The sequence below is a fragment of the Centruroides vittatus genome, unplaced genomic scaffold (assembly GCF_030686945.1).
Source record: "Centruroides vittatus isolate TY-2023 unplaced genomic scaffold, ASM3068694v2 contig_1031, whole genome shotgun sequence".
NCBI lineage: Eukaryota > Metazoa > Arthropoda > Arachnida > Scorpiones > Buthidae > Centruroides > Centruroides vittatus.
Window position 1 is genome coordinate 291,400 of NW_027120669.1, and position 26,177 is coordinate 317,576.

Here is a 26,177-nt window from a genome sequence, read left to right on the forward strand (position 1 = left end):
AAACGAATGAAAACAATTATGTAAAATGATTTATAAATAGTGAAGATTTTTAAAATAAGAATATATATAAGAAATTTTATTTAAATAATATTTATGTCATAAGAATGAAAAATTATTACGTATAAAAATAATTAATATTTGAAATTACTCTTATAATGAATCTAAAAGGCCGGATAGCCGAGACTATCAAGACGTCAACCCTCTGATAGATCCGAGATAGAATCCAGACCAGCAACTTCTCAGAAATTGTTCATGGGAGGTCTGCCGGGATATGTCGGACCCCGTCTCACTGTTTTGTCACACCATTATGGGCATGGCCGAACCTAAGATGGGTATAGAAAAAGACTCTTTCAACGCTCATAGAACGGAAAAACGAAAACAATCTGGTTTTTTAATGAGTATGGCCATTTCCATTCACAAATAAAATTTTCATGAATCATAACATTTATCTACATATTTATAAATCAGAATGTTTGTTTGTTTGTTCGCTATACACTCCTAGATCGTTCGGCCAAAAGCTACCAAAACCAGCACTTACTTTTACATACCCCTAACGTATATAAGGTCATACAGCCCACTCCAGAAGATGGATTTCATTTCTATAAATTAATTAATTTTTAGTTACATTCAATTTTTTAAGTTACACGTAGCGCCATCCATTGGCAAAAAATTTAACAAAATTATAAACTAAATAGAATTTTTACAAAAAAACTATATAATTTAAAACTTTATATATATACTACATTCACTTAATTACTGCGACAATAGCATATAGCACTTGCCACTTTTTCATTTTTGAACAATAATAAGTGCCCTCCAGTAGTCGAATAGTAGTCGAACCATCGAACTCTGGTAGTTAGTTAATCGTGGATTAGGGCATGGCCAACGGGGTGACCACGTGCAGTTTTCCGTGTTTTATTCGCGTTAGTAACACCTAAATTGAGGCCAGATTTACATAAAAGTTTTCCCGGGATGCATCCCCCTCGGCAGATCGCTCACGTGTCGCGTTACCGTAACTAAATAATCAAAACTAATTCTAACGAGCGGTTATTTATTGTGACATCGTCACAATGCCGGGCTGCAACTTTTCGTCACAATGTTCTCAATTCTTTTAGTGGTGGTCTTGCCCCTGCACATCATACTTTTACCGTTAGCGATCGAGTCGTGCCGGTCATCAATCTAACTCGTTTGGGGAAAGGGGAATTTTGAATCGAAGTAACGTGACTTCTGGTGCAAACCGAAAGTTCATATATAGTTAATCTGGACTTTCTGTCTTAATCTTTCCATATTTGGTTTCGATTTTCATCTATCTAACTCCTTTCTCGAAATTAAGAAAAGAGAGACAGACAGAGGACAGTCTAGTTTTTTTCAAATTGCAGCCCAATAATCTATAATCGAGATGGGTTGATAATAATAATAATAATAATAACAATAATAATAATAAGCGCAGAGCCCAAACAATTAGGAGTTGAAAGTTGAAATTCGGTACACAGTTAAGATACAGTATGGCATGAGAATGCACACTAAGAAGGATTTTTGGAATTTCCCCCGCAGTGGGAAAGAGAGATGCTTAAGGATTATCCCGAAGAACTCGGCTTCTACTGTACTATTTTAGATGCGGTTTTCTGCGTTTTTGCGGAAAATTGAACATATTTTTAGACCATCTAAAAATTCTCTAATTAGTCTTGGAAGAGGGAGAACCTAATTCTTACACCTTATGAAAAGATCAGCTATAATCTAATAATCTTGATCTTCGCTATTGTTACTTTTTGCCCGAGCAACGCTGGGCTCATCCGCTAGTTTTTCTATAAACGTGCTATTTACTACATAGTTCACAAAATATGCTGCCAAAATTTAAACACTTTATTATCACATAAAAGCAATTATTCTCTCATTTTTACAAGATGTTATTTTATTTAAACAAGTCTTATATGAATCTTTTGGACGTTAAGGTTAGCAACTTCGATCATATGCGGGACCATCAAAACCTGACTAACACGGAACACTTTACAAATATTAATAGTAGACCAGTATTAATTAGTAGTCGTTGACCATCCTCTCTTCCGGGAGGAGGTCAACGACTACTTTTGGTCGAATTACTTAAATCCCCCTCTCAACAGCCCTTCCTCCTATCGGACCAAGCCATACGGTGGCATTCGAATGGAAAATTACGTAATATAAAGTTACCGGCGAGCACAAAATATGACTTAAGTGCTTCCCATAAGTGCTGGAAGAGAGCAAAAATAGCACCAATTTCCAAGGCGGACAAGCCAAAAGAATGCAGATCCATATTACTCTCTGTGACGGGAAAAGTCCTGGAAAGACTTAAAACCAACAGGATTTACTGGCATCTTGAATCCAAACAACTTCTTAGTGACCGACAACTCGGATTTAGAAAACGAAAATTGCCGTAGCTATGGCCGTGGAGGCCATAGCTACGGCAATTTTCAAAATCAAAAACACCCTTAACAGCTTTAAATATGTAGCTTGTATATTTAAAAAGCTTTCGATTGAGCGTTGTGCCCGTTAATTCTGTATAGACTTAGAAAGTTTTCATGCCTGGAAAATCTCTTTTACATAACCAAAGACTATTTATCAAACCGAAAAGTGACTCTTAAATCAAGAAGCCTCAACTTTGACAGACAACAAATACAGCAGAGGTTGTCGACAGGGCTCATATGTTAACCTCTACATTGGATTCTCACACAATAATAACTCTACCATCTGTGAACTTACAGTGAACATTATCTAAAGTCGGGACCGAAGACGCGCGCCCAGTGCGTTCACCGTTAAATCCTCCTCTGATTAGACTTTCGACGCAAAGTAATGTCCTCTAATCAAACACAAACTTGTTTATTAGCAATCTTTATTCTTTTCTTAGACGTTTGTAAATCAGATCTTCACATTGTTATTACTCAGTTGTATGTACAGTTTGTACCATAAATAAAATATTGATTGATTAATTGTCCCAGAACCATTGTCTTCCCCATCTCTATCGCGGACGAGTCCTCATTAGTTATTGCCAGGGACCCAGTTCGTGTTGCAGGATGCTAACCACCCCCTTCTCTCCAGATGTGGACCCGCTCTCCCCGAAGGATTGGGTTACCTTTCTTCGAATGACTGTCCCGTAAATTATAGAAAATGGTTGTTAAGTTATGGCAACGCAACACTTGAGCGATCTGCCTAGGGGGATGCCTTCCGGGAGGTCTTTTAAGGGAAACTGGCCCCTATTTAGGCGTTACAGACATGGAGAAAACCTGAAAAACTCCACGTGGCCAGCCCGTTCGACGACTGAACTCCCAGTGTCCAGGGTACGAAGACCACTGGTGGGCCCTCCTTATTTGTACAGTATTTCGCACAATTCGATGAGTATTTACTTGTACTCATCGAAATTGTTTGATGATTTTCAGCATCTTTTCATGATATCGGTAGATGAATAATGAGCTATACGTATTTTTCTTCCTTTTATTTTTATTCCGGCAAAAATTGCTTGAGTGTTGTCGGTGAAATAAGATTCGATGGATTTTATCTTCGTCGTCTCTTAAAATGCATAACGGGAATACGCGCTGTTTTAATTCGTCCAAAGACATTGCCAAAAATCTGATGTTAGGAAGAAACGGTTTCATAATCTTTCGAATCCATTCGCCTGACACTTTTTTATTCATGTTTTAGTTATTTAGAAATGGAATTTTGAGTTTTGCCTAAATAACTAAAGCATCAAACAGTTATATTTTTGATAAATCTTCATATATTGGACACGAAACAATTGGCGAGCGCCAAATCCGACAGAGGGCGCTCAAAATGGCTGCCGAAACAGGTAAGGAACCGACAGGAAACGTTGTCTTGTAGAAGGTGAAACCGTTTTGGATGCTGGACACATCGTATTTTGTGGGTTAAACTCTAACAACAACACTGAACATAGTTTTATTTACCATAATAGTTATGTTTTTATATTAGAACATGGTTCATACTGCTTAAAATATTTAAACACTTCTCACCCGTTACACGTTAACAGGTGAGAAGTGTTTTAATTCTACACACGATAGTCTTTTATTTTATTTTTAAATAATAATTCTTATGTAGTCATGACGTAGCGGTAATATTCCTATTCAAGTTTGAAAATTATTCTTTTGAAAATCTGAAGCCGTCCACATAAAAAGAAAAAAATGTCTATTTTTTTTGTAAATGGACATGCCTGTCGAAAAATTGTTTTTGTATGCAGATCGGAAAGAAAATAGGTAAATTTTCTATCTTTATATACATATGTCGAGATAACTTTCCAGTCAAATTTTTAAAAATATTCTTAATTGAAAATATAAGTTAATTTATGTTTTTTGTTTTCATTTTAGTATTATGCTCGGCTATCATGTTTACGAAAACCAGACAGCCCCGCTTTGCACGTGCATTCTCCCCTTAATTGAGATGTATTAAAACGACAATATCTGAGATTGCAACACTAAAGCAACAACATGAACTTTCAGTGTTGTTGTTAGAGTTTAATCCACAAAATACGATGTGTCCAGCATCTAAAATGGCTTCACCTTCTACAAGACAACGTTTCCTGTCGCCGATACAGTCTAGAATTTGACATAAATTCAATGTACAGTCAAACCTGTTTTTGTGCGGTCTTTTTCTGTGCGATTTTTTTTTTGTGCGGTATATGAAAATTTCAATCAAATTGGAACATAATTGACTCCTGTAAAATTTTTAAAAACTCTATTGGTTGTTTTCTATGACATCAGCAGGTTTTTTCATTTTTTATTCAGTAAAATTTTTTTCTCATACGTTTATTTCGGTCCCCTCTTATTTTAATAGCATAAAAACCATAATTATTATGTTATATTTGAACAGATGCGGTAAGTTAGCTCCCCTCCAGCTTTAGACTGCAGGTGTGAAATTTCACGCATTGTTAAATGAAATAACACTTCCTGCAGTTATATTTATCAAATAAAATCATTATTTAACGATTATTTTTAACTTTTTAATGTTAGATTCGTATTTAAGTGGAAATAATTAATTAATATAAAAATTAAAATTCTTAGAGGATTTTTTCCCCATTAGGTGTTGCAGAAAAAGGCCCAAGAAGTTAAAAAAACAATTCCTAGTTATTTCGTACGGTTTCGAGTTATTTTCTACGTGAGACTTTTTTTATGCGGTCCCTATTCACCGCATAAAAAAAATATTTTTTTAATTGTGTTGCGAAAACTATTTTTTATAGCCACTCGTGAAGTTTCGCGCGATTTTTTTAATGCATTTTCTTTTATGTGGTCTCTATCCCCCGCACAAAAACAGGTTTGACTGTATTTAATAAATATATAAAAATATAAATACGACTATACAAAGATAAAACTTGCTTCTGAAAGACAGAAGCAAAGTTTTATCTTTGTATAGTCGTATTTATATTTTTATATATTTATTAAATGTAAATAACGCCGGCCATGTACCTGTTATTAATTATTTACTTTATAAATTCAATGATTTGTTCTCCATTTGATCATCGCAGTAGTCGTCACCGATGGAAACTGAATCGGCTCAGGCATTGAACAAACACATGGTCGGTTCTTTACCTGTTTCGGCAGCCATCTTGAGCGCCCTCTGTCGGATTTGGCGCTTGCCTATTCTTCCAAGTGTTTCTTCACCACAGAATAAAATAATGTTCTTAATCATTTTCAATATATATATTGGAAGAAAACGTTTTCTAACAGTTACATTTTAACAATAAATTGCTCTGTTTACGGGCAGATTTATATGCTTTACCGACAGAATAAACATGCATTTAAATTGAATTTCCATGCCGAAGGTATGGAACTCTTCTGCATCCCGGCATTGATACAACCATAATTTAATTTGCTTTATAAATTTCAATTTTTCCTTCCCTGCTTGCCATTATTTAAAAACCAATTTATAAAAGAATGGATTTTTTGCAAATAAATTGGCCAATTTATAAAATCCATCTCTACCCTGAAAATTAACCTTTTTGCTATTTTATAACGATTAAACATATAAATAGTTTTTTTAAAAATAAAATATAACAGATGACGCCACACACGAATTTTAAATGTTGCCGGAAAAATTAAGCAACTCGTTGTTGGATTTTCCCCCATTTCTTTTTATAAACTAAACCTACAAAATAAAGAAGTTTTGCGCATAGTAATTATTATTATTATAATGAATATATTACATTATTACATTTTAACGTCATTCAAATTCCTAAATCTTAATGTAGATTTTTAAAATTGTTTTTGTCCTTAATATATATTAAATACATATAATATTTTATTAATTTATAATAAACGAGCCTACCCATGAAAATCTCTCCTTTGACAAACATATTTCTAATTTTAGGAGTAAAAACTTCAAAAACTGAAGTGTATTCATTATAATAATAATAAAGTCTGATACTTAGAAAGCTGACAAAAGATGGCAGCACTATTCGAGTTTCTTATTATTTATATTATGGTTAAAATTTGCACAAATTTCAATTGCTTAACACTTCGTACGCGGCCATTCTTAGGACGTCCACTTTGCTTTCATTTTCTTGCTTCATCCCTTTGAGTGAACTGTTTCACTCTCACGGGGGAAAATAAAGTTTAATCACTAGAACAAAGCGTAGATTTCTTCTAAAATGCTGCAGAATTATGTTCGGGAAAAGTTCGACGATTAAACAGGAGCAAAGGAGATCGGCAAAGTTCACATAAAACCATTGAAAGTGGTCAAGCGATCCGAAAGGAACAGGAGATCCGAAGCGCTTCGATCAACGCAGATGACAAAGCGGAAAGTGAAACCCACAGACAGCCCGACACGAGCAAAAACAGAGATCGAGATCTCAAGAACTACTCGCTGTCAAATGATCAAATCGGTGATAGAAATTGCTGAAGACTGCCCGGTTTAGATGCTGGCTTAACGATTGAGATAAAGACTCGGAAAGTTCGCAAACTCCGATCAATTCCCGATTCCAAAGCGACCAGAATGAGACAGAGAAAGAAGGACCAACGTTTCACGGCAAAAGAGGAACTGGTGGAACAAAATGCCGAAAGAAGAATCGGAGCAACGGTCCTGTCAATCAGAGGACAACCAAAAAAAAAAAAAAAACAAACGTACCGCGAGGGTCTCCTTTGCGACCAATTTGCTTGTCGAAAGCGACGAAGGAGTGCAAAGTCCCGAAAAACCAGGAGGAGCGCACGGACAAGGAATTGCCAGAAAGAACAGTCCCGCTGTAGCCAGAAGCTCGCAGAAAGGGCACGGAAAGTGTAGGAAACGGAAATGTGCACTCCGAACTATACGAGAAATTAAAAACAAGTCAATACCCGAGGTCTGAAGAAATAAACTGAACTTGGAAAGAAACAGCGCGTAAGTTTAAGAAACAGAAAATCAGAAGGTATCGATAAAATCCCTAGAGAATTTATCAAGAATATGGGTGAAAACGGAATTAAGAAAATTTCCAGGCTTTGCAACGTGGACTATGATACAGACACGTGGCCCGACGACTTTCTGAGGAATATTTTAATTCCCATTCAAAATAAAAGATAAAACAACCAAACGTGAAGATTATAGAACAATTAGTCTGATCTCCCATCCTTTTAAGAATATTAGAGAAACGCCTGTATGGAAAACTGAACCCATTCATAAGGGAAGTACAGGTACAGTACAATTTGGATTCAGATAGGGAAGAGGTACTAGAGAAGCGATAGAAGTGCTGAGAACCATAGGTGAACGAATGATACATTGAAAAAGGAAAGGGAATGTTGGGTGTTTTATTAATCTTGAGAAGACATTTGACAAATTTGTCTAGGAAAGATTGATGGATATTTTAAGAAAGAAAGGAGTCGATTGGAAGGACAGGAGATTAATACTAAATTCGTACAAGTATCAGAGAGCTATAGTTAAAATAGATGGTCAATACAGCGAGAAAATCAAGATTGAAAAGGATGTTAGGCAGGGGTGTTGCCTATCATCGCTTCTTTTAAACATTTAGGTCTACTTGTATCATTATGGAATATCTAGAGGAAGAGGAAGGCATTAAATTGGGGGACGGCAGATTCAGTGCCTAAGATATGCTGATGATATGGCAATTCTGGCGGAGATCGAGGGTAAAATGAGAAAGATCCTGAGCAGACTAGAGAGGGGGTGTGAGACCTTCAAAATGAAAATTAATGTTAACAAAATCAAAGTGCTATGGATCGGAGATAAAAAAAGGTCAACATCCATATAAATGGTGACAAAGTGGAACAGTGAACGCGTTAGGTACTGTACCTGGGTGCTTGGCTTCACTCCGAGTGCAGAAGTGGGAACGAAAAATCACGAGAAGAACTGGAATGGCGAAAGAGGCATTTAGCAAAATAAAAACAATTTTGTGTGGACCTCTAAAATTAGAATTCAGAAAAGGGTGGATCGAATGCTACATCTGGAGTGTTTTCTTCTATGCTAAAACTTGGACCTTGAGAGAATGCGACATTAGGAGAATAGAGGACCTAGAAATTTGGCTATGGAGAAGACAGAAAGTTTTATGGACAAATAAGGTGAGAAATGAGGAAGTCCTAAGAAGGGGGTGAAAAAAGGTACATATTAGAGACAACAAAGAGGCGAAAAATTGGATGGGACTAGGGAATTCGATCCTTGCCCTTATTTCTAATCCCGGGATTTCGGGATTATTTCGGTATTGAGGGTTAATAAAAAATAAAAATTAAGAAAATCTTACAAAAAGCTCTTTCATCAACAAAATCAAAATTTAGGCAAAAATCGACGTATTTTACGGTATACACCTAGCTAATCTAATCACTCTAACTAATCAGACTTAGAGTCAGACTAACCAGACTTAAAATCATCCAGTCTTCATGTTAAAGTTATTCTTTTTCAAGCATCAGTGAGATCTCTTTAAACTTACATAAATTGAAAAAACCTTACAATGTAACAAACTATGCAAATAAACGTTGAAAATTAACAAAAATCTCTCTTAACATTGACTAAATAGACGACTTTCATGTAACAACCTAGTAAGTAGGTAGTAAAGTAAGTTTCTTAGCAAAAAGTATTTAAAAATAATATTAATCGGTCACATTTTTCTTAAATATAAAGAAAACCAATCTAATGGGAACATTCTAATTTGAATTGTGAAAATATGATCTGAGATATAACAACGCGTCCAGTGTTTCATCACCAAGTGTGCTTCTCAGTTTGTTGCACATACATGCAGCTGCTGAGAAAGCGCTTAAAAGCTCTAAATTTTAATATAGATGAGTTCTCGAGCATATTATTTATGTTCATTATTCAATTTAAATTGGATGCACCAACCAGAGGCCGGTGGGAGCGCTCATTTAAGGGTGATGATATTCCTCCATTGAATGACATTAGAATTTTTGAAGGGTCATGTTAGAACTCTACAGCCAACCAAAAGTGCTCTCGACTGCGCCAAAAAATCGATTGGCACCCGCGAAAATTCAAAAATACAAAAATGAATTATATTACCAGGTAACCCAGTAAGAACTGCTTGCCTATCATTTTAGTTCAAAATACAAGAAATTTTATATTAAAATGATAGGCAAGCAATTCTGTTAAGAGCACTGGCAGAGAACGTTTCGCTTCATGCAGTCTATTTTGCAACTTTTTTTAAAATGATGTCAATCCTGAAAATCTCGGGATCAGGAAGACTTAATCCCGAAAATTTCGGGACTAAAAAGTGGTCGGGATCACGGGATCAAATCGTCTAGATGAGACACATGATTCGAGAGGAAGACTTATGGGAGGGCGTTATGAAAGAAATGGTTGCAAACAAAAAGAAACGAGGGAGAAGAATTAGAATAATGGATAACTTAAAAGAGAGTAGTTATAAGGAGATAACGAGAAGAGCGCAGAATAGACTAGCATGAAAAACAGATGATGCTCACCTGCTATAATTAGCAGAAGAGTAAAAAAGAGCGGAGAAAATAAAAACCGTATTTGTTTTCTTTTATCTGTTATGTCAGCCATTCGAGAGAAACGAGTATCGTCGTGTTATAGGTCTACTATTTTTTTCGACCGGCATATCAAATTTCATAAAGTTCCGCCCATTCGTACCCGAGATATCGATCATCTTTATCTATATTTTTCATTTCACTTAAAAATTCTTTTTCCTTCAGCCGAAAAAGATAAGTTTTGCGATATGTTCGTTAGGATTCGTACGTTAAAAACAGCTTCGCTTATAAATACGTTGGTTTTGCAGTTAATCGTTAAATTTTCGATGAGTAATTTGCATTAGTCATCGTCCACGTTCGACGATTTTGCTTACACCCAAAGCATTTTTGCAGAAAAATAATATTTATAATTTCTATTATAGAAGGTTTGTTATAAAAATTAGTAAAGCCTACGCCCAACGAAAGTTTGGCTTACGTAAATTGCGATATTTCGACGGACGGCGGGACGAGAGAAGACGACTCTATTTAAATACGCGAATAATGCCGGTTTGTTTACAAAAGCCACGCCGCCATGTTACGAGTGTTGCGGCGAAAGTAAGCCCCGGAGGCAGAGGTCGGAATGCGGGTCAAGTCAGTGCCAAACAAGATGGCGTCGCGACTGGTGAAGTGGACAGTTATCGTCCAGTGCTTGTACGTGGTGGCTAGCCAAATATATATCGATAACGGCATCGATCAGACCGTCGTTTTTAGGCAGTTGCGGGTTAAAGAAGAAGACGAAATGCAACAGGAGCTGTTACATTTACTAGGATTGGATCATCCTCCCCAACCCAAAGATCACACCATACAAAGATCTGCGCCTCAGTATCTACTCGATCTGTACAGAACGTTTGTCGATTTCGAAACGGGTGACATCAAGATGGACCCGAACAATTCTACTCTGGGACGCGACAGCATACGCGCCATTAACATGTCGGACGTCATCATGAGTTTCGTTAATAGAAGTAAGTGTTATTTATACGCTAAGCGCAATCTTAATTCTTCGCTGGCGACGACGCGACAGGATACCAGTGATGTCGCGTAAATAAAAAACATTCGTTTATAAAAGAAAAGGTCGTTGCCAGGCGATGGTGGCGTTACTAACCCAAATAAGCCGGACAGAATATTTATTTCTCTTTGTTTTGGTAATGTTACGGGGAATTTTGAATATTTTATGTTTGTTAAAAGAAACGTTTCTACGCTTTGTCGTCGGTTTAGTTGTATTTAAAGCGTCGGAGGTGGCACGTTGCCGCTATAAAAATAATTGAAACCTTAAGGATCCGATAATTAGTCGGTAAATAAACGGGGAGAAGCGTGCAGTTTATTAAATTGTCATTCGCATGGAAACGTATTCGATGATGTCTTTCTCAAAAAAGTTTCGAATTTCGTCGGAATTTTTGCGACACGTTTCTTACATTAAATTGCTGAAGCCTACAGCTGATACGTTTGAATAATTAGTATAATTATGTGAGGGAAACGTAATGACTCGAGTATTATCTTGTCTTAAAATAGTCTGGAGAAAGAATATTTATTCGGAATTACTAAAGATATTTATCAGAATACAAGTTACTTGTTAGATAGGTTCTCGGTACAGTGAATACCTAGAAATTGATGCTTTTTTATAAACTAATTTCCTATGTCTGTATATTGTTTATATTATTGATTATCTAAGTGATTCGTTGGTATAATTGATTAATGAGATGATGATATATATGCAGGTATTTGGGCTGAGCTATTTCGGGTTTATAATAATGTGCTACCTTTTTTTTATAAAGAAAAAAATTAGCAGAAAGTTAAAGTAAATTTCTTTCTACCTAATGAGGATAAGTTTGATAACACTATAATGTTGTGTAATAAAAACCATAAAATACGTTGCTTCTTGTTATATAGGGTATGGATAGAAATATCACTCCTGGAGCTTTTGCTTCTGCTTCTGTTACGTGTTAGTTAAAAAAGTGCATGAGAGTATTGGATTATAGGTAATCGGTAGTGGGCTAATTGATAGCATAGTTCCACTCCCGATCGACCTTATGGGCAAGAGCCAAATCCGACAGAGGGCGCTCAAGATGGCTGCCGAAACAGGTAAGGAACCGACCATGTGTTTGTTCAATGCCTGAGCCGATTCAGTTTCCATCGGTGACGACTGTTGCGATGACCAAATGGAGAACAAATCATTGAATTTATGTCAAATTCTAGACTGTATCGGCGACAGGAAACGTTGTCTTGTAGAAAGTGAAGCCGTTTTGGATGCTGGACACATCGTATTTTGTGGATTAAACTCTAACAACAACACTGAAAGTTCATGTTGTTGCTTTAGTGTTTCAATCTCAGATATTGTCATTTTAATACATCTCAATTACGGGGAGAATGCACGTGCAAAGCGGGGCTGTCTGGTTTTCGTAAACATGTGATAGCCGAGCATAATACTAAAATGAAAACAAAAAACGTAAATTAACTTATATTTTCAATTAAGAATATTTTTAAAAATTTGACTGGAAAGTTATCTCGACATATGTATATAAAGATAGAAAATTTACCTATTTTCTTTCCGATCTGCGTACAGAAACAATTTTTCGACAGGCATGTCCATTTACAAAAAAAAAATTAGACATTTTTTTCTTTTTATGTGGACGGCTTCAGATTTTCAAGAGAATAATTTTCAAACTTTAATTTGAATATTACCGTACGTCATGACTACATAAGAATTATTTAAAAATAAAATAAGACTATCGTCTGTAGAATTAAAACACTTCTCACCTGTTACACGTTAACAGGTGAGAAGTGTTAAATATTTTAAGCAGTATACACCATGTTCCAATATAAAAACATAATTTTATTTATCATAATAGTTATGTTCAGTGTTGTTGTTAGAGTTTAATCCACAAAATACGATGTGTCCAGCATCCAAAACGGTTTCACCTTCTACAAGACAACGTTTCCTGTCGGTTCCTTACCTGTTTCGGCAGCCATTTTGAGCGCCCTCTGTCGGATTTGGCGCTTGCCAATAGTGGAAATTTAAGCTCGGCTTTGTACCATAAGAAAGGACTATCCTGTCATACGAAATATAGCAGCAAGATTTAAATTACGAAATCGTAGTGTGTCTCAGAAGTAGTACAAAAATTGAATGTGCTTAAAATTGTGCTTGAGGGCCTCGCGTCCCAAAGCAGCCAACTTCCAGCACAATTTCTTTTGAAAGGTTTCGAAAACTCTCGTTACGAACGCTATTCTTTTAAAACAGATGAAATATCATACCCTACTGTGTACGTTTCCTTTACACATTGGCTGCCTTGAGTTTTATAATCAGTCTGTCAAATATTGAAGCATGATTCTTAGCAACTTTTTGGAAGTCTTTTTATTGAAAATGTGTGTAAAGGTCGCTTTTAGCGTCCTGAGTCTAAAAGCCGCACGACAGGATAATTAGTCCCACCTGGAGCTGGGGCCATAAACGGCCGGAAGGATCAAAGGAGTAGCGTCTCCGCTTAAGGGTCGTGTGTTGGCCAGGTGCCGGCCGGCTTGGGAAAAAAATGTAAATAAAGCACGGACGCAAATGTAAGCTACGTCGGCGGGAAATAGGGTGGACGTCTTTGAAAGATCTAAGAAAGGGAAGGAACTGATTGGTCGCAGGAGGTAGTAGCAGGATCCCTTAAATTGGTAGGGTGGCGAGAAAAACGGGGAGAAAGGGCGAGAGACCGGATACGTGGTGATCTCTGACACTAGGTAAGCCTTTGAGGTGTAAAGAGAGAGCGTTCTCCTCTTGGAAAGTCCTCCGGAAAAAGGTTAGTGTAGAGACGGACGGCCACGCGGTTGAGCCATCTCCGGAAAAGCGACTTGAGTTCCCGGACAGACAAGCTGACGTGCGGCATCACAGCTTTGTTACAGTAGCGTATGTAATGTTGTTGAACATTGTACAGACTGTGTAAATAAACTGTATATAACTACTTGTTGAGTGTGGAGGTGTAGCTTTCCTCGAACCATCTAACGGACATTCTCGAGTCGTAAAGAACAACTCGAGACGGAACATTCGTAAAGATCTTGACGGATATTAAGGATCTTCACTATGTGTGTAAAATTATAATAAGAAATAAATTTTTTTGCCTCAAAGCTTCATTGTTCGGACGAAATCGATAGAATTCCTTTTCGTGGCCAGTTTAATATGTCCATTAAATTGATTTGAAAAAGTTTAGACCGGAATCGAAAAAAACCAGTCGTTAAATCTCGTAAAAAACATTGTTAATGACCATTAACTCATCGGCACGAAAAGTATGATGGTCGGATCTTTGAAACTGGCTCCATTTCTAAGCTACCTAGATAATTTAAATCTTGAGTTTTACTTTGAAACACTTTGATGTGGACAATAGGGTTCACGAATTAAATTAGAAACTAGGGTAGAAATTACCTTTTCTATTGCAATTTCGAATATTTTCTATATGGAGAGAAGAAATGAATATATTAAACACGAAGATTTGTTTTTATCTACAAAAATGTACTAATTTTTGAGATGAAAAATAATTTGTGAAACGTTCATTCCAGAGAAAGCTTCTCTCCTTTAATAAAATCATTAAAAGGTACACAATAGAATCTCTTATACGTTTCTCAGTTGTACGTTTTTCTCAATTACGCGTCAAATATACTGTATGGAACTTTCTCCATTATAAAATGCTTCAATTATGCGTTTTTATTTATAAGATTTGGCACATATACGTCATATTTTTCGGTGCCTTGCCGCACTTTTTGTTTACTTATGCACTATTTACTTTGAAATGGAAAAATGTTAAGCGATTATTAAAGTTTTTTACAAGTACTATACATGACTTCATTTCTCACTATTTTATTTTTCCTTTTATACGTTGCTCAAGTTTCAGTATATTATTCGTATAGTACCGTTTTCTTAAGGATTACACGAATAAATTCAGTCGTACAATGTTAATTTATGTCGCACCGTTCTTTTGTGACGACTATATTCACTACGAAAGCAATTCAAGAGTAGTTTCATTATACGTTTCCACGCTTATATTTTTCTCAGTTTCCTCGAAAAATGTATAAACGGTGTTCGACTATATACTAAAAAAGAAATAAGTTTACATTTAAAATGAATTCCGCCACTCTGGAAAATGTCTTAACTTTCTAACCAGCAGCATGGAAAACTTCTTATACCAGAATAGCAAAATATTTTTATAAACTTCAAATTTAAATTTTGGAATTTAGTACTTTCATACAGTCGATAAATCTCATTTGTTTATCGATTAAAATAATTAAAACGTAAGATTTTATATATTTCTAACATGTTAATATTTTGTTAATACCCGAAATTATTTGATTTTTTAGTCGATCACCACGCTCCTCATCTACGACACGATCGAGATCGCAGGTTTTGGTTCGACGTGACCGACGTTAAAGCCGACGAAGAAATCATGGCTGCAGAATTTAGACTGTACAGAGATTTAACATCTTCCGAATTACCATTAAATAGTACTTACACGTTAACGTTATATCTGCTAACAGACGAGCCAGAGTAAGTGCGTGTTTGGATTGTCCCAAAGAAAAATATGATTAATTTCAGTTAAAAGTTTCTGAAATTTTGCGGGGAGCTTTGTGCATTAGGAGGATCGATGCTATTAAATTTTGGTGGTTAAAGGTCGAGGGGGTGGGGAGATAATTAGGGTCGTGTGTATCTCCAGTAGGGTCGGACTTAATGACGATTTTACTGGTTATTAGCATTTTACAACTTTATTTTTATAAAACTCATCCCAACCTTAAAAATTAAAGCTTTTTGCCACTTTATAATAGTTAAAATAGTTTTTAAAATTAAATGTCATAACAGATGGTGCCGGGAAAGTTAAGCAACTGGTTGCTGGATTTTTCTTTTTCAGAGATAAAGGCTTAAAGTATATCGAAACAATTACAGTGCAGGCAAATCAGGAAGGATGGATGAGTTTTAATGTGACCGAAGCTATCGTCACGTGGATCGCATTTCCGGCCAAAAATCTAGGACTTTATTTGCAGATACGGATGGAAGGATTGTGTAGGTACCACACTCGCGTCTCTTTATAATTCGCTTCTACTGTGTGTTTAGTTAATGGACGATTTTTATAACAGCTAGAAATGTCGATCCGGGAGAAATTGGAATCGTTGGCAGAAAAGGAGCTAACGAAAGGCAACCGTTTATGGTGGCATTTCTCCAGTCGCCCAGAGATTTGCACGTTCGTCACACGAGGTCTACTTCGAAAAAGAAAGTTAATTTCGACCGAACTTCCTATGATTACGACAAAAACTGGTTAACCATAAAGAACAGGCGAGGTTGGCATTAAGTTATCATTTTATATAAATGCTGCTTATTAGTAAATTCGAATAAAGATCTTCCTCCTGAACTAGAACTTCCTCCCTGACAAGCGTAGCGACTGCTTGCGAATGCACGTTAGATAATTAGGGGGCGACTTATCACTAAATTAATGCGATTTCTTATTACCTTTATTCTAAAACTAACTTAGACTACGTAATGAACGTTATACAAGATAGAATGCTTTAACGTATTGCACCTTGGAAGATTTTTTAATTCGAGGTATAATACGTTAAAGTATACAGTATATGGTCAAGCGTTCTAAAAAATGAAAAAGATCGGTCGGTATTAAAAAAAAATTTGGCAAGAACTTCGCCATATTTCGAATGTCTCTTTTATTTACGATTCTACGATGCAAAATTTTCCCACTGAAATAACACGGGAATGACCATTTGGCACCCGCCCGTTATCACCCGTTGTAGGTCGAATTTTTAAAATTAGACTTCCGTCACGACATGCCGTTTTATTATTTCTATTAAAGTGTAGATTTTCGTTCAGATCGGTAGAGGTAATAGCGAGGTTGAGGCCGAAGTTTGAAAATGATTCCGCTGATGTTCTTTCCAAACGCCGTTGTCAAACTTCTAGGCTTACAGGAAGGCAGCGTTGAACGTCCGACGTTCACGTTTTCGCGTTCAAAACGTCGGCGGCAACCTCGCTGTTACTTCGTAAAACATGTTTCAGCGATTGCTCGCTTCTCGTCGAGCTTCGATATTTACTAATGAAACATTAGGTGCAAATGATCTGCGATAAGCTTATTAATGTGTTCATTCACACGAGATATAATCAAAAGTATTTATAATTTTTGCAGATGTTATCAAAAAAAGTTGTCAACGCTTAGCATTTTATGTTAGTTTCCAACAGCTCAAATGGCAGGTGAGTTGTCTAATTTTCGTTATTTCGATACTGTGGGAGGATTTCGTAATTGTTATTTTACCTTCAGGAATGGATTATAGCGCCAGACGGATACGCCGCCTTTTATTGCTACGGAGAATGCTCCTTTCCTCTCAATGCTCACATGAATGCTACCAATCACGCCATAGTGCAGACTCTAGTGCATTTAATGAATCCCAACGACGTTCCTAAACCTTCTTGTGCTCCGACTCACTTATCGGCCGTCCAAGTCTTGTATTTTGACGACAATTCCAACGTTGTCCTTAAAAAATATCGAAATATGGTGGTGCAATCTTGTGGATGTCACTGAATACCGTCCGGGAATATCAAATATTTAACTGAATTTTTTGCCAACTTCAGAACATGCATTTGATATTTTTAATATTGTGAAAGACTTTTTAGCATCTTAAATTATAAACGTATTGAAATAATAAATATTTTTTCAACTTAAACTTTGTATATTTAGTATATACTATGTATATAATATATACAGAAATATATATTTATTTGAAACCAAATAGTTGTATTATTTTTTGATGACATTTCATGCTTATTCTCTGGGACTCCGGACACCCTACTCTTTAAAATCTGATCTCCTCGATACTTCGCAATAAACAAAAGCTAAAATAATCAAATTTTTAACAAGCAATTATTACTTATTGTGACATCGTCGCAATGCCGGGCCATAATTTTTAATCATATTTTTAATTTATTTCATTTAAAATATATACTCTCCACCTCAAATTTAGTAGTCGCTTGACTCTGTTCATCATAAGAATAGTCTGTGCCGATCGGGGGGAAAAGTTTTGAATTGAAATAACGCGACTTCCGATTTGTATTGTAAGTTCGTATTCTGTTAATCCAGGCTTCGTACCCCTAATCTTTTCATATATAATCTTGAATTTCATTTATCTAACACCGTTCTCGAGATTAAGGAAAGACAAACGGATGGAGGGGGAAACCTTATTCGTAAAAGTACGCTTTAATAGAACTGTTCCAAGTACGAAACAGTTCCCACCGTAACTACCCACCTCTACTGAGAAATTCGAAATAAGTTGATTCTTGAATGTTTATTTTAATCTCACTTTAGAAAGTAAAATTACGCTTAATTGACTAGAGATTAAAGTATTTAATAGCCCGTATGAAATTCAAACTCTGGACATTTTGACGCCGAATTTCCGCTCGGTAAATATGTACGTACAAGATAATCTTTCCTTTTCATTCACAAGGTTAATTACAGTTTTGAATTCCTTTGCTATTGATATAAAACTATTTTTTAAATAATTTTTTGGATTTATTAAATTATTTTTACTTTCTCGGCTATTATATATAACTGATTATGCAACTGGTTTTAATAACTTATTTTTTGTGTTAATTTCAGTATAATCTGTTTCGATATTTAATTTTTTTTTCTCTCTATTTGTTTTCATATTACTAAAAGTATTGAATGTAACTTTAAATGTCTACAACTTCTTAAAAAATCCAGCAATGAGTTGTTTAACTTTCCCGGTAAAAATTTAAAATTGCGTGTTTGGCGCCATCTGTTATAATATTTTATTATTAAAAACTTTTTACATTTTTAAAAATTATTATAAAATGACACAAAGCTTCATTTTGAGGGAAGGAATGCGTTTTATAAAAAGAATTGTTAATGCTAATAACGAGTAAAATCGTCATTAAGTCAGACTCTACTCGAAATATGACACGACCTCTTTCTTTATTTCCCCACCCTTCGACTTTTAATCGCCAAAATTTAATTGTTAATAATGTTCGTAAATTAAAGACACAGTCGATTCAAAAGACCACCATTTTATTACGTGCTTTTAAGATTAAAACTTTTGGACGACCTGACCTTTCTTTTTATGCTACTTGGCCGCCTCTAGTTAAAAGTTTAATCTAAAAGCACGTAATAAAATGGTGGTCTTTTGAATCGACTGTGTCTTTAATTTACGAAAAATAATTTAGCCATCCGACGAAAGAAATTGTTAATAATGTTGCTATTTTTTTAAAAATAAAATCTCATAACAGATGGCGCCATGTTACAACTTTTTAAACTCATAATACACGGAATTTCCGATTATCAGTGCTGATTAGTGCACGGCAACCGGAATAGCTCCTGCTAAACTATATATATATATATATAAAATCTATTCGGCGGTTTTAAATGAACTTCGGTATAGAGTGAATCATTTTTAATCAATCCAATCGAATTACAAAAATTTGTTAAACAATAAAAGTTCCATCTTGTGTTCCATTAAAGTCTTATCAGTTTCATCAAGACGGCGCTAAAATCGGTAAAAGTGGGGCAAATTTCCCTTTCTTAAAGGGAAACTCCTTTTTTTTAAAATTGAATATTCTGATTTTACATTAAAAAACATACAAACTTTTATCTAAGGAATTTTTTCGAAAGATGCACCGCTACGTCGTGCATGCTTGAATCTGTAGATGTTTGTTAATTTCACTGAAAATAAAGGAAGAAAAATGCTAGAAAAGTCGTTAGGAAGCTATTATTATTTATTGAAAATAAAGATCAACGTCCGTCTTTATCACAAACTTGATGGTTTTCACACGCGGTGGTATTAATTTTGTATCGGTTCATTATTTGAACAAAAAAGAACGATTTTTTTTGTTCAATTTTTCTTTTTTTTTAAATTTATGCAATGAGAATTTTTCAATACAATGTTTAATATTCACTTATCAATTTATTTCATTTTTTAGTTGAAACTCATGATATATAGGCTAATCCTTTTCTTCATTTCTGACTTAACTTACAAACTTTCCCCATAAATCTTGACGAAAGTGAACGTTGCTTACAAGTCGTTCCTTATATATCATCTCACAGTAAAAAGAATTCCGCAATATATTATACAGTTCATTATTTCGGACTTTCTTTTGTCCGAAATCATTTTCAATCATACAAAATTAAAATCAAATACAAAATGTATCGACAGTAGATTTTCAATTTTCATTCATCTGTTTTCGACAAATTACATATTAATCCTACTAATAATGATTCAAACACCCGTAACCAATGTTGTATTCATATTTAAGCCATGAAAAAAGTATTTTGTTTTAAATAAATATTTATTTCTGTATAATATATACATAGTAAATACTAAATACTGTATACAAAAAAATTAAGTTGAAAAAAATAATAAATTTTTATTTCAATATTTTCATAAGATGTTAAAAAATATCGAAAATATCATTCACGACATTAAAAAAGTCAAATGCATGTTCTGAAGTTGGCAAAAAATTCAGTTAAATATTTGATATTCCCGGACGGTATTCAGTGACATCCACAAGATTGCACCACCATATTTCGATATTTTTTAAGGACAACGTTGGAATTGTCGTCAAAATACAAGACTTGGACGGCCGATAAGTGAGTCGGAGCACAAGAAGGTTTAGGAACGTCGTTGGGATTCATTAAATGCACTAGAGTCTGCACTATGGCGTGATTGGTAGCATTCATGTGAGCATTGAGAGGAAAGGAGCATTCTCCGTAGCAATAAAAGGCGGCGTATCCGTCTGGCGCTATAATCCATTCCTGAAGGTAAAATAACAATTACGAAATCCTCCCACAGTATCGAAATAACGAAAATTAGACAACTCACCTGCCATTTGAGCTGTTGGAAACTAACATAAAATGCTAAGCGTTGACAACTCGTCGTGATTATCTCTATAAAAAAGAGCATTAAAAAGATATTTAATTATTAATTATATGAACGAGCATATATCAATTTACACCTAATATAAGTTAGTAAATTATCAATCTTCAATCAAATTAGATGAATAAAGAGAATTTATATATTAATCAAATGATAAAGATAACTTAATGTCAACCTCGCCTGTTCTTTATGGTTAACCAGTTTTTATCGTAATCATAGGAAGTTCGGTCGAAATTAACTTTCTTTTTCGAAGTAGACCTCGTGTGACGAACGTGCAAATCTCTGGGCGACTGGAGAAATGCCACCATAAACGGTTGCCTTTCGTTAGCTCCTTTTCTGCCAACGATTCCAATTTCTCCCGGATCGACATTTCTAGCTGTTATAAAAATCGTCCATTAACTAAACACACAGTAGAAGCGAATTATAAAGAGACGCGAGTGTGGTACCTACACAATCCTTCCATCCGTATCTGCAAATAAAGTCCTAGATTTTTGGCCGGAAATGCGATCCACGTGACGATAGCTTCGGTCACATTAAAACTCATCCATCCTTCCTGATTTGCCTGCACTGTAATTGTTTCGATATATTTTAAGCCTTTATCTCTGAAAAAGAAAAATCCAGCAACCAGTTGCTTAACTTTCCCGGCACCATCTGTTATGACATTTAATTTTAAAAAGTTTTCTACTTTTAACTATTATAAAGTGGCAAAAAGCTTTAATTTTTAAGGTTGGGATGAGTTTTATAAAAATAAAGTTGTAAAATGCTAATAACCAGTAAAATCGTCATTAAGTCCGACCCTACTGGAGATACACACGACCCTAATTATCTCCCCACCCCCTCGACCTTTAACCACCAAAATTTAATAGCATCGATCCTCCTAATGCACAAAGCTCCCCGCAAAATTTCAGAAACTTTTAACTGAAATTAATCATATTTTTCTTTGGGACAATCCAAACACGCACTTACTCTGGCTCGTCTGTTAGCAGATATAACGTTAACGTGTAAGTACTATTTAATGGTAATTCGGAAGATGTTAAATCTCTGTACAGTCTAAATTCTGCAGCCATGATTTCTTCGTCGGCTTTAACGTCGGTCACGTCGAACCAAAACCTGCGATCTCGATCGTGTCGTAGATGAGGAGCGTGGTGATCGACTAAAAAATCAAATAATTTCGGGTATTAACGAAATATATAACAGTCTTAATATTTTGTTAAGTCTTAATTAAATCAATTATTTTAAATCAATAAGCAAAATAGATTTATCGAACATATAAAAGTATTGATACATAATTCCGAAATTTACATTTGAAATAGGTAATTGTAAACTGTCAGCTATTTTAATGAATCGATTGATAAAATAAGTGTATATTTTTTATTATTTATGATCTTAATACATTCTTTTAGAGAAATATATAGTAATAACAGTTGTAGTAAATAAAACACAAGAAAAATAGTATAAATGAAAAAGTAAATATGTTACGAAAAAATTTCATAAATATTGTTTTCCTTACGAGCTACACTCGATAAGGTGCACGCCCCACAAAGGGACAATTCAAGAATGAGTTATTAACAGTGAATTTGTAAGCCCGCTAATTGTTCTTATTATTTATATAGTTATATCTTATTATTAATAAAAAATTAAACTAAGAATATTTTTTAAATTTCTCCCTTTCCACGCCACCTTCTCAGTATCTTTTCTGTTTAGATAACATTTAATCCTTACTTCTCCATTGTTACTTGTAGCAAATTAAGTGGCTTGAGACTCTATTCTAAATCGATAAGTCTGGCGATTTTAGAATAAAATAAAAAGTATATTATTATTGAAGGGCTTTCATACATATATATATATATATATATATATATATATATATAATGTGTGTGTGTACTTATATTACAAAAAAAATATTTATATTATATTAATTGGGTTGCAATTTGAAAAAATTGTTAACCTATAAATTCCCATTGTCTGTCCGTCTGTCCTTAATCTCGAGAATGGAGTTACATAAATGAAAGAAGAGAACATACGTGGAAACCTTAGGGGCAGGAGGCTCGATTAACTATAAACGAACTTCCCATGCTACCAGAAGTCACGTTATTTCAATTCAAAATTTTCTCCTGAAAGGAGTTAGATAGAATAGAGTCGTACCGGTCATCTAACAGGAAAAGTATGATGTACAGGGGCAAGCCACTACTAATTTGTAGTAGAAAGCATATATTTTAAATTAAATAAATGAAAAATATGATTAAAACTTGCAGCCCGGCATTATGACCACGTCACAATAAATAATTACTCGTTTTATTATATATATTTGACACACTGAATTCAATAATTTGTCTGCTTCATCTATTGAAAGAAATCAGGCTAATAATTTTATAGTCCACATTTAATTTGATCTATCAAATAATACAAATGAATCACTTGTTAAAATTTATTAATATCAAAGTTTGTAACATTTATATCATTATTACACAATATTATTTATAAATTAATTATTTCTTAAGCTTGTTCAAAGGCCTTTCAGGCTTCCTCCACGTAAATAGGAGTTCACTTTCTGAATAATAAGAATGATATGTTAGATGCTTAGTGGGGCATGGCCAAATAAAAAGTTGGGACCACTATTTTAAATCATGCATGCTTTATACGGTGTATATAAATTACGTTTTATACTTATTTTACATGGCTTACATGGATCGAAATCCCTCTATTATACTGTATTATAGTATAATTACAATATAATACTCTAAAAGTATTATACTATATTTACTTTTCATAAAAACAATGTTTAACGCCCTCTCGTCATTTACAGTTGTTTGTAAACACATTACTTGCCACTTAACCTAATTCTTTTTGACTATATTTTTATGACTTAAATAAAACAGTACAGTATTGTACACTATTTCCTTAAAATAGCAGCAGGTTACAACAATAGATATTTAAATTAATAATTTTCATTTACATAAGAAAAGCAATTAGCGTTAACTCTTAATTTGTATTTAAAAGTGGCACGATAATTACCTTAAACCTGCCCAACGTCCAGTTATTTCTAAGTTAAAATAATTTGAATAATTTGATTTAAAAAAAATTTCATTTTAAATGAAATAATCCGGTGTTATGCACGCATAATTTTGCTTATGAATATATACTTCCTCCTCTTCCAATTATTACGGAAACTAAGTTATGTTATGTCGACTTACTCAAGAAAATCATTCTGCGGTTATTTTCCCTACTGTAAAGTAGGGTAATACAGTTCTCCTAAGGAAAAACTAAAATAACACACTGAAATTTATACAAACATATATTACTAATAAAGTTTTGATAAGTTTAAAGTGTCCTTTACAATTGCAAAATTTTCTGAGTTACCTCTAAAACAACATACAAATGAAAGGAAAATACTGTGCTTCTGATGGCGACCACTGTAGACTTATAAAGACATTTACTGCCTGGCCACATCAATCAGACATTCACAATTCCATTTTGTTTCGATATAGGCCTATCTAAGTGAGCGGGATTGCAGTCTGAGCGTCGTTGCCCAATTTTCTCCATAGTTAGCAAAAGCATTATTATTCAGCTTTTCGGAATAACAAGTTAGGGTCTGCTTACTTTCGCCGCAACACTCGTAACATGTCGACGTGGCTTTTGTAAACAAACCAGCATTATTTGCATGTTTTCTCCGTCTATTCTGATAACAAATCTACTTGTCGAGAAATATCTTTAGTAATTCCGAATAAATATTCTTTCTCCAGACTATTTTAAGACAAGATAATACTCGAGTCATTACGTTTCCCTCACATAATTATACTAATTATTCAAATATATCAACTGTAGGCTTCAGCAATTTAATGTAAGAAACGTGTCGCAAAAATTCCGACGAAATTCGAAACTTTTTTGAGAAAGACATCATCGAATACGTTTCCATGCGAATGACAATTTAATAAACTGCACGCTTCTCCCCGTTTATTTACCGACTAATTATCGGATCCTTAAGGTTTCAATTATTTTTATAGCGGCAACGTGCCACCTCCGACGCTTTAAATACAACTAAACCGACGACAAAGCGTAGAAACGTTTCTTTTAACAAACATAAAATATTCAAAATTCCCCGTAACATTACCAAAACAAAGAGAAATAAATATTCTGTCCGGCTTATTTGGGTTAGTAACGCCACCATCGCCTGGCAACGACCTTTTCTTTTATAAACGAATGTTTTTTATTTACGCGACATCACTGGTATCCTGTCGCGTCGTCGCCAGCGAAGAATTAAGATTGCGCTTAGCGTATAAATAACACTTACTTCTATTAACGAAACTCATGATGACGTCCGACATGTTAATGGCGCGTATGCTGTCGCGTCCCAGAGTAGAATTGTTCGGGTCCATCTTGATGTCACCCGTTTCGAAATCGACAAACGTTCTGTACAGATCGAGTAGATACTGAGGCGCAGATCTTTGTATGGTGTGATCTTTGGGTTGGGGAGGATGATCCAATCCTAGTAAATGTAACAGCTCCTGTTGCATTTCGTCTTCTTCTTTAACCCGCAACTGCCTAAAAACGACGGTCTGATCGATGCCGTTATCGATATATATTTGGCTAGCCACCACGTACAAGCACTGGACGATAACTGTCCACTTCACCAGTCGCGACGCCATCTTGTTTGGCACTGACTTGACCCGCATTCCGACCTCTGCCTCCGGGGCTTACTTTCGCCGCAACACTCGTAACATGGCGGCGTGGCTTTTGTAAACAAACCGGCATTATTCGCGTATTTAAATAGAGTCGTCTTCTCTCGTCCCGCCGTCCGTCGAAATATCGCAATTTACGTAAGCCAAACTTTCGTTGGGCGTAGGCTTTACTAATTTTTATAACAAACCTTCTATAATAGAAATTATAAATATTATTTTTCTGCAAAAATGCTTTGGGTGTAAGCAAAATCGTCGAACGTGGACGATGACTAATGCAAATTACTCATCGAAAATTTAACGATTAACTGCAAAACCAACGTATTTATAAGCGAAGCTGTTTTTAACGTACGAACGTTGAAATTCGTTCAGAAGTTTGCTTAGAGTTAATCCAACATTTACAAGAATTTGTTTGTATGTTTCTACGTTAAATATTTTCTTTTTTAAGTTTTTAAAGAATGTTCAGCAAAACATTCCTTCCAGAGATTTAAATGTATTAACCTGGTTTTTATCTTTAAAACGTAAATGACCGGTTCTTGGTTTTGTTTTCTTATAACGCGATTTTGTTTTATATTTTAGGACGAAAAAATTGTTGAGAAAATTAAAAATTATAATAGAAATTTGGAATAAAGTTTTGTGTATTTTAAAAATTTATCTATTTTGTTTTAGATATAAT

At 34.8% G+C, this 26,177-nt stretch overlaps 2 protein-coding genes across 2 annotated transcripts; one reads left to right on the forward strand and one right to left on the reverse strand.

Moving 5' to 3' along the window:
- The first annotated feature begins 10,426 nt into the window (after positions 1 to 10,426).
- LOC136990570 (bone morphogenetic protein 7-like) lies at positions 10,427 to 17,672 on the forward strand. The gene is made up of 6 exons (XM_067288998.1): positions 10,427 to 10,891; positions 15,252 to 15,438; positions 15,797 to 15,948; positions 16,023 to 16,223; positions 17,072 to 17,136; positions 17,204 to 17,672. Exons 1-6 carry the CDS (start codon positions 10,510 to 10,512, stop codon positions 17,462 to 17,464), a joined length of 1,248 nt encoding a protein of 415 aa, XP_067145099.1. The 5' UTR covers positions 10,427 to 10,509; the 3' UTR covers positions 17,465 to 17,672.
- A 2,585-nt stretch (positions 17,673 to 20,257) lies between these two features.
- LOC136990666 (bone morphogenetic protein 7-like) lies at positions 20,258 to 25,584 on the reverse strand. The gene is made up of 6 exons (XM_067289059.1): positions 25,117 to 25,584; positions 21,792 to 21,978; positions 21,276 to 21,427; positions 21,001 to 21,201; positions 20,772 to 20,836; positions 20,258 to 20,704 (listed from the first exon to the last, which is right to left on the reverse strand). Exons 1-6 carry the CDS (start codon positions 25,496 to 25,498, stop codon positions 20,444 to 20,446), a joined length of 1,248 nt encoding a protein of 415 aa, XP_067145160.1. The 5' UTR covers positions 25,499 to 25,584; the 3' UTR covers positions 20,258 to 20,443.
- Between the last annotated feature and the right edge of the window lie 593 nt (positions 25,585 to 26,177).

Coding starts and splice junctions, on each gene's coding strand:
- LOC136990570 (XM_067288998.1), top strand. CDS start 10,510: ATGCGGGTCAAGTCAGTGCCAAACAAGATGGCGTCGCGACTGGTGAAG. Junction 10,892..15,251: donor CATGAGTTTCGTTAATAGAA/GTAAGTGTTATT, acceptor TTGATTTTTTAG/TCGATCACCACGCTCCTCAT. Junction 15,439..15,796: donor CTGCTAACAGACGAGCCAGA/GTAAGTGCGTGT, acceptor TTTCTTTTTCAG/AGATAAAGGCTTAAAGTATA.
- LOC136990666 (XM_067289059.1), bottom strand. CDS start 25,498: ATGCGGGTCAAGTCAGTGCCAAACAAGATGGCGTCGCGACTGGTGAAG. Junction 21,202..21,275: donor GATACGGATGGAAGGATTGT/GTAGGTACCACA, acceptor TTTTTATAACAG/CTAGAAATGTCGATCCGGGA. Junction 20,837..21,000: donor AACCATAAAGAACAGGCGAG/GTTGACATTAAG, acceptor TCTTTTTTATAG/AGATAATCACGACGAGTTGT.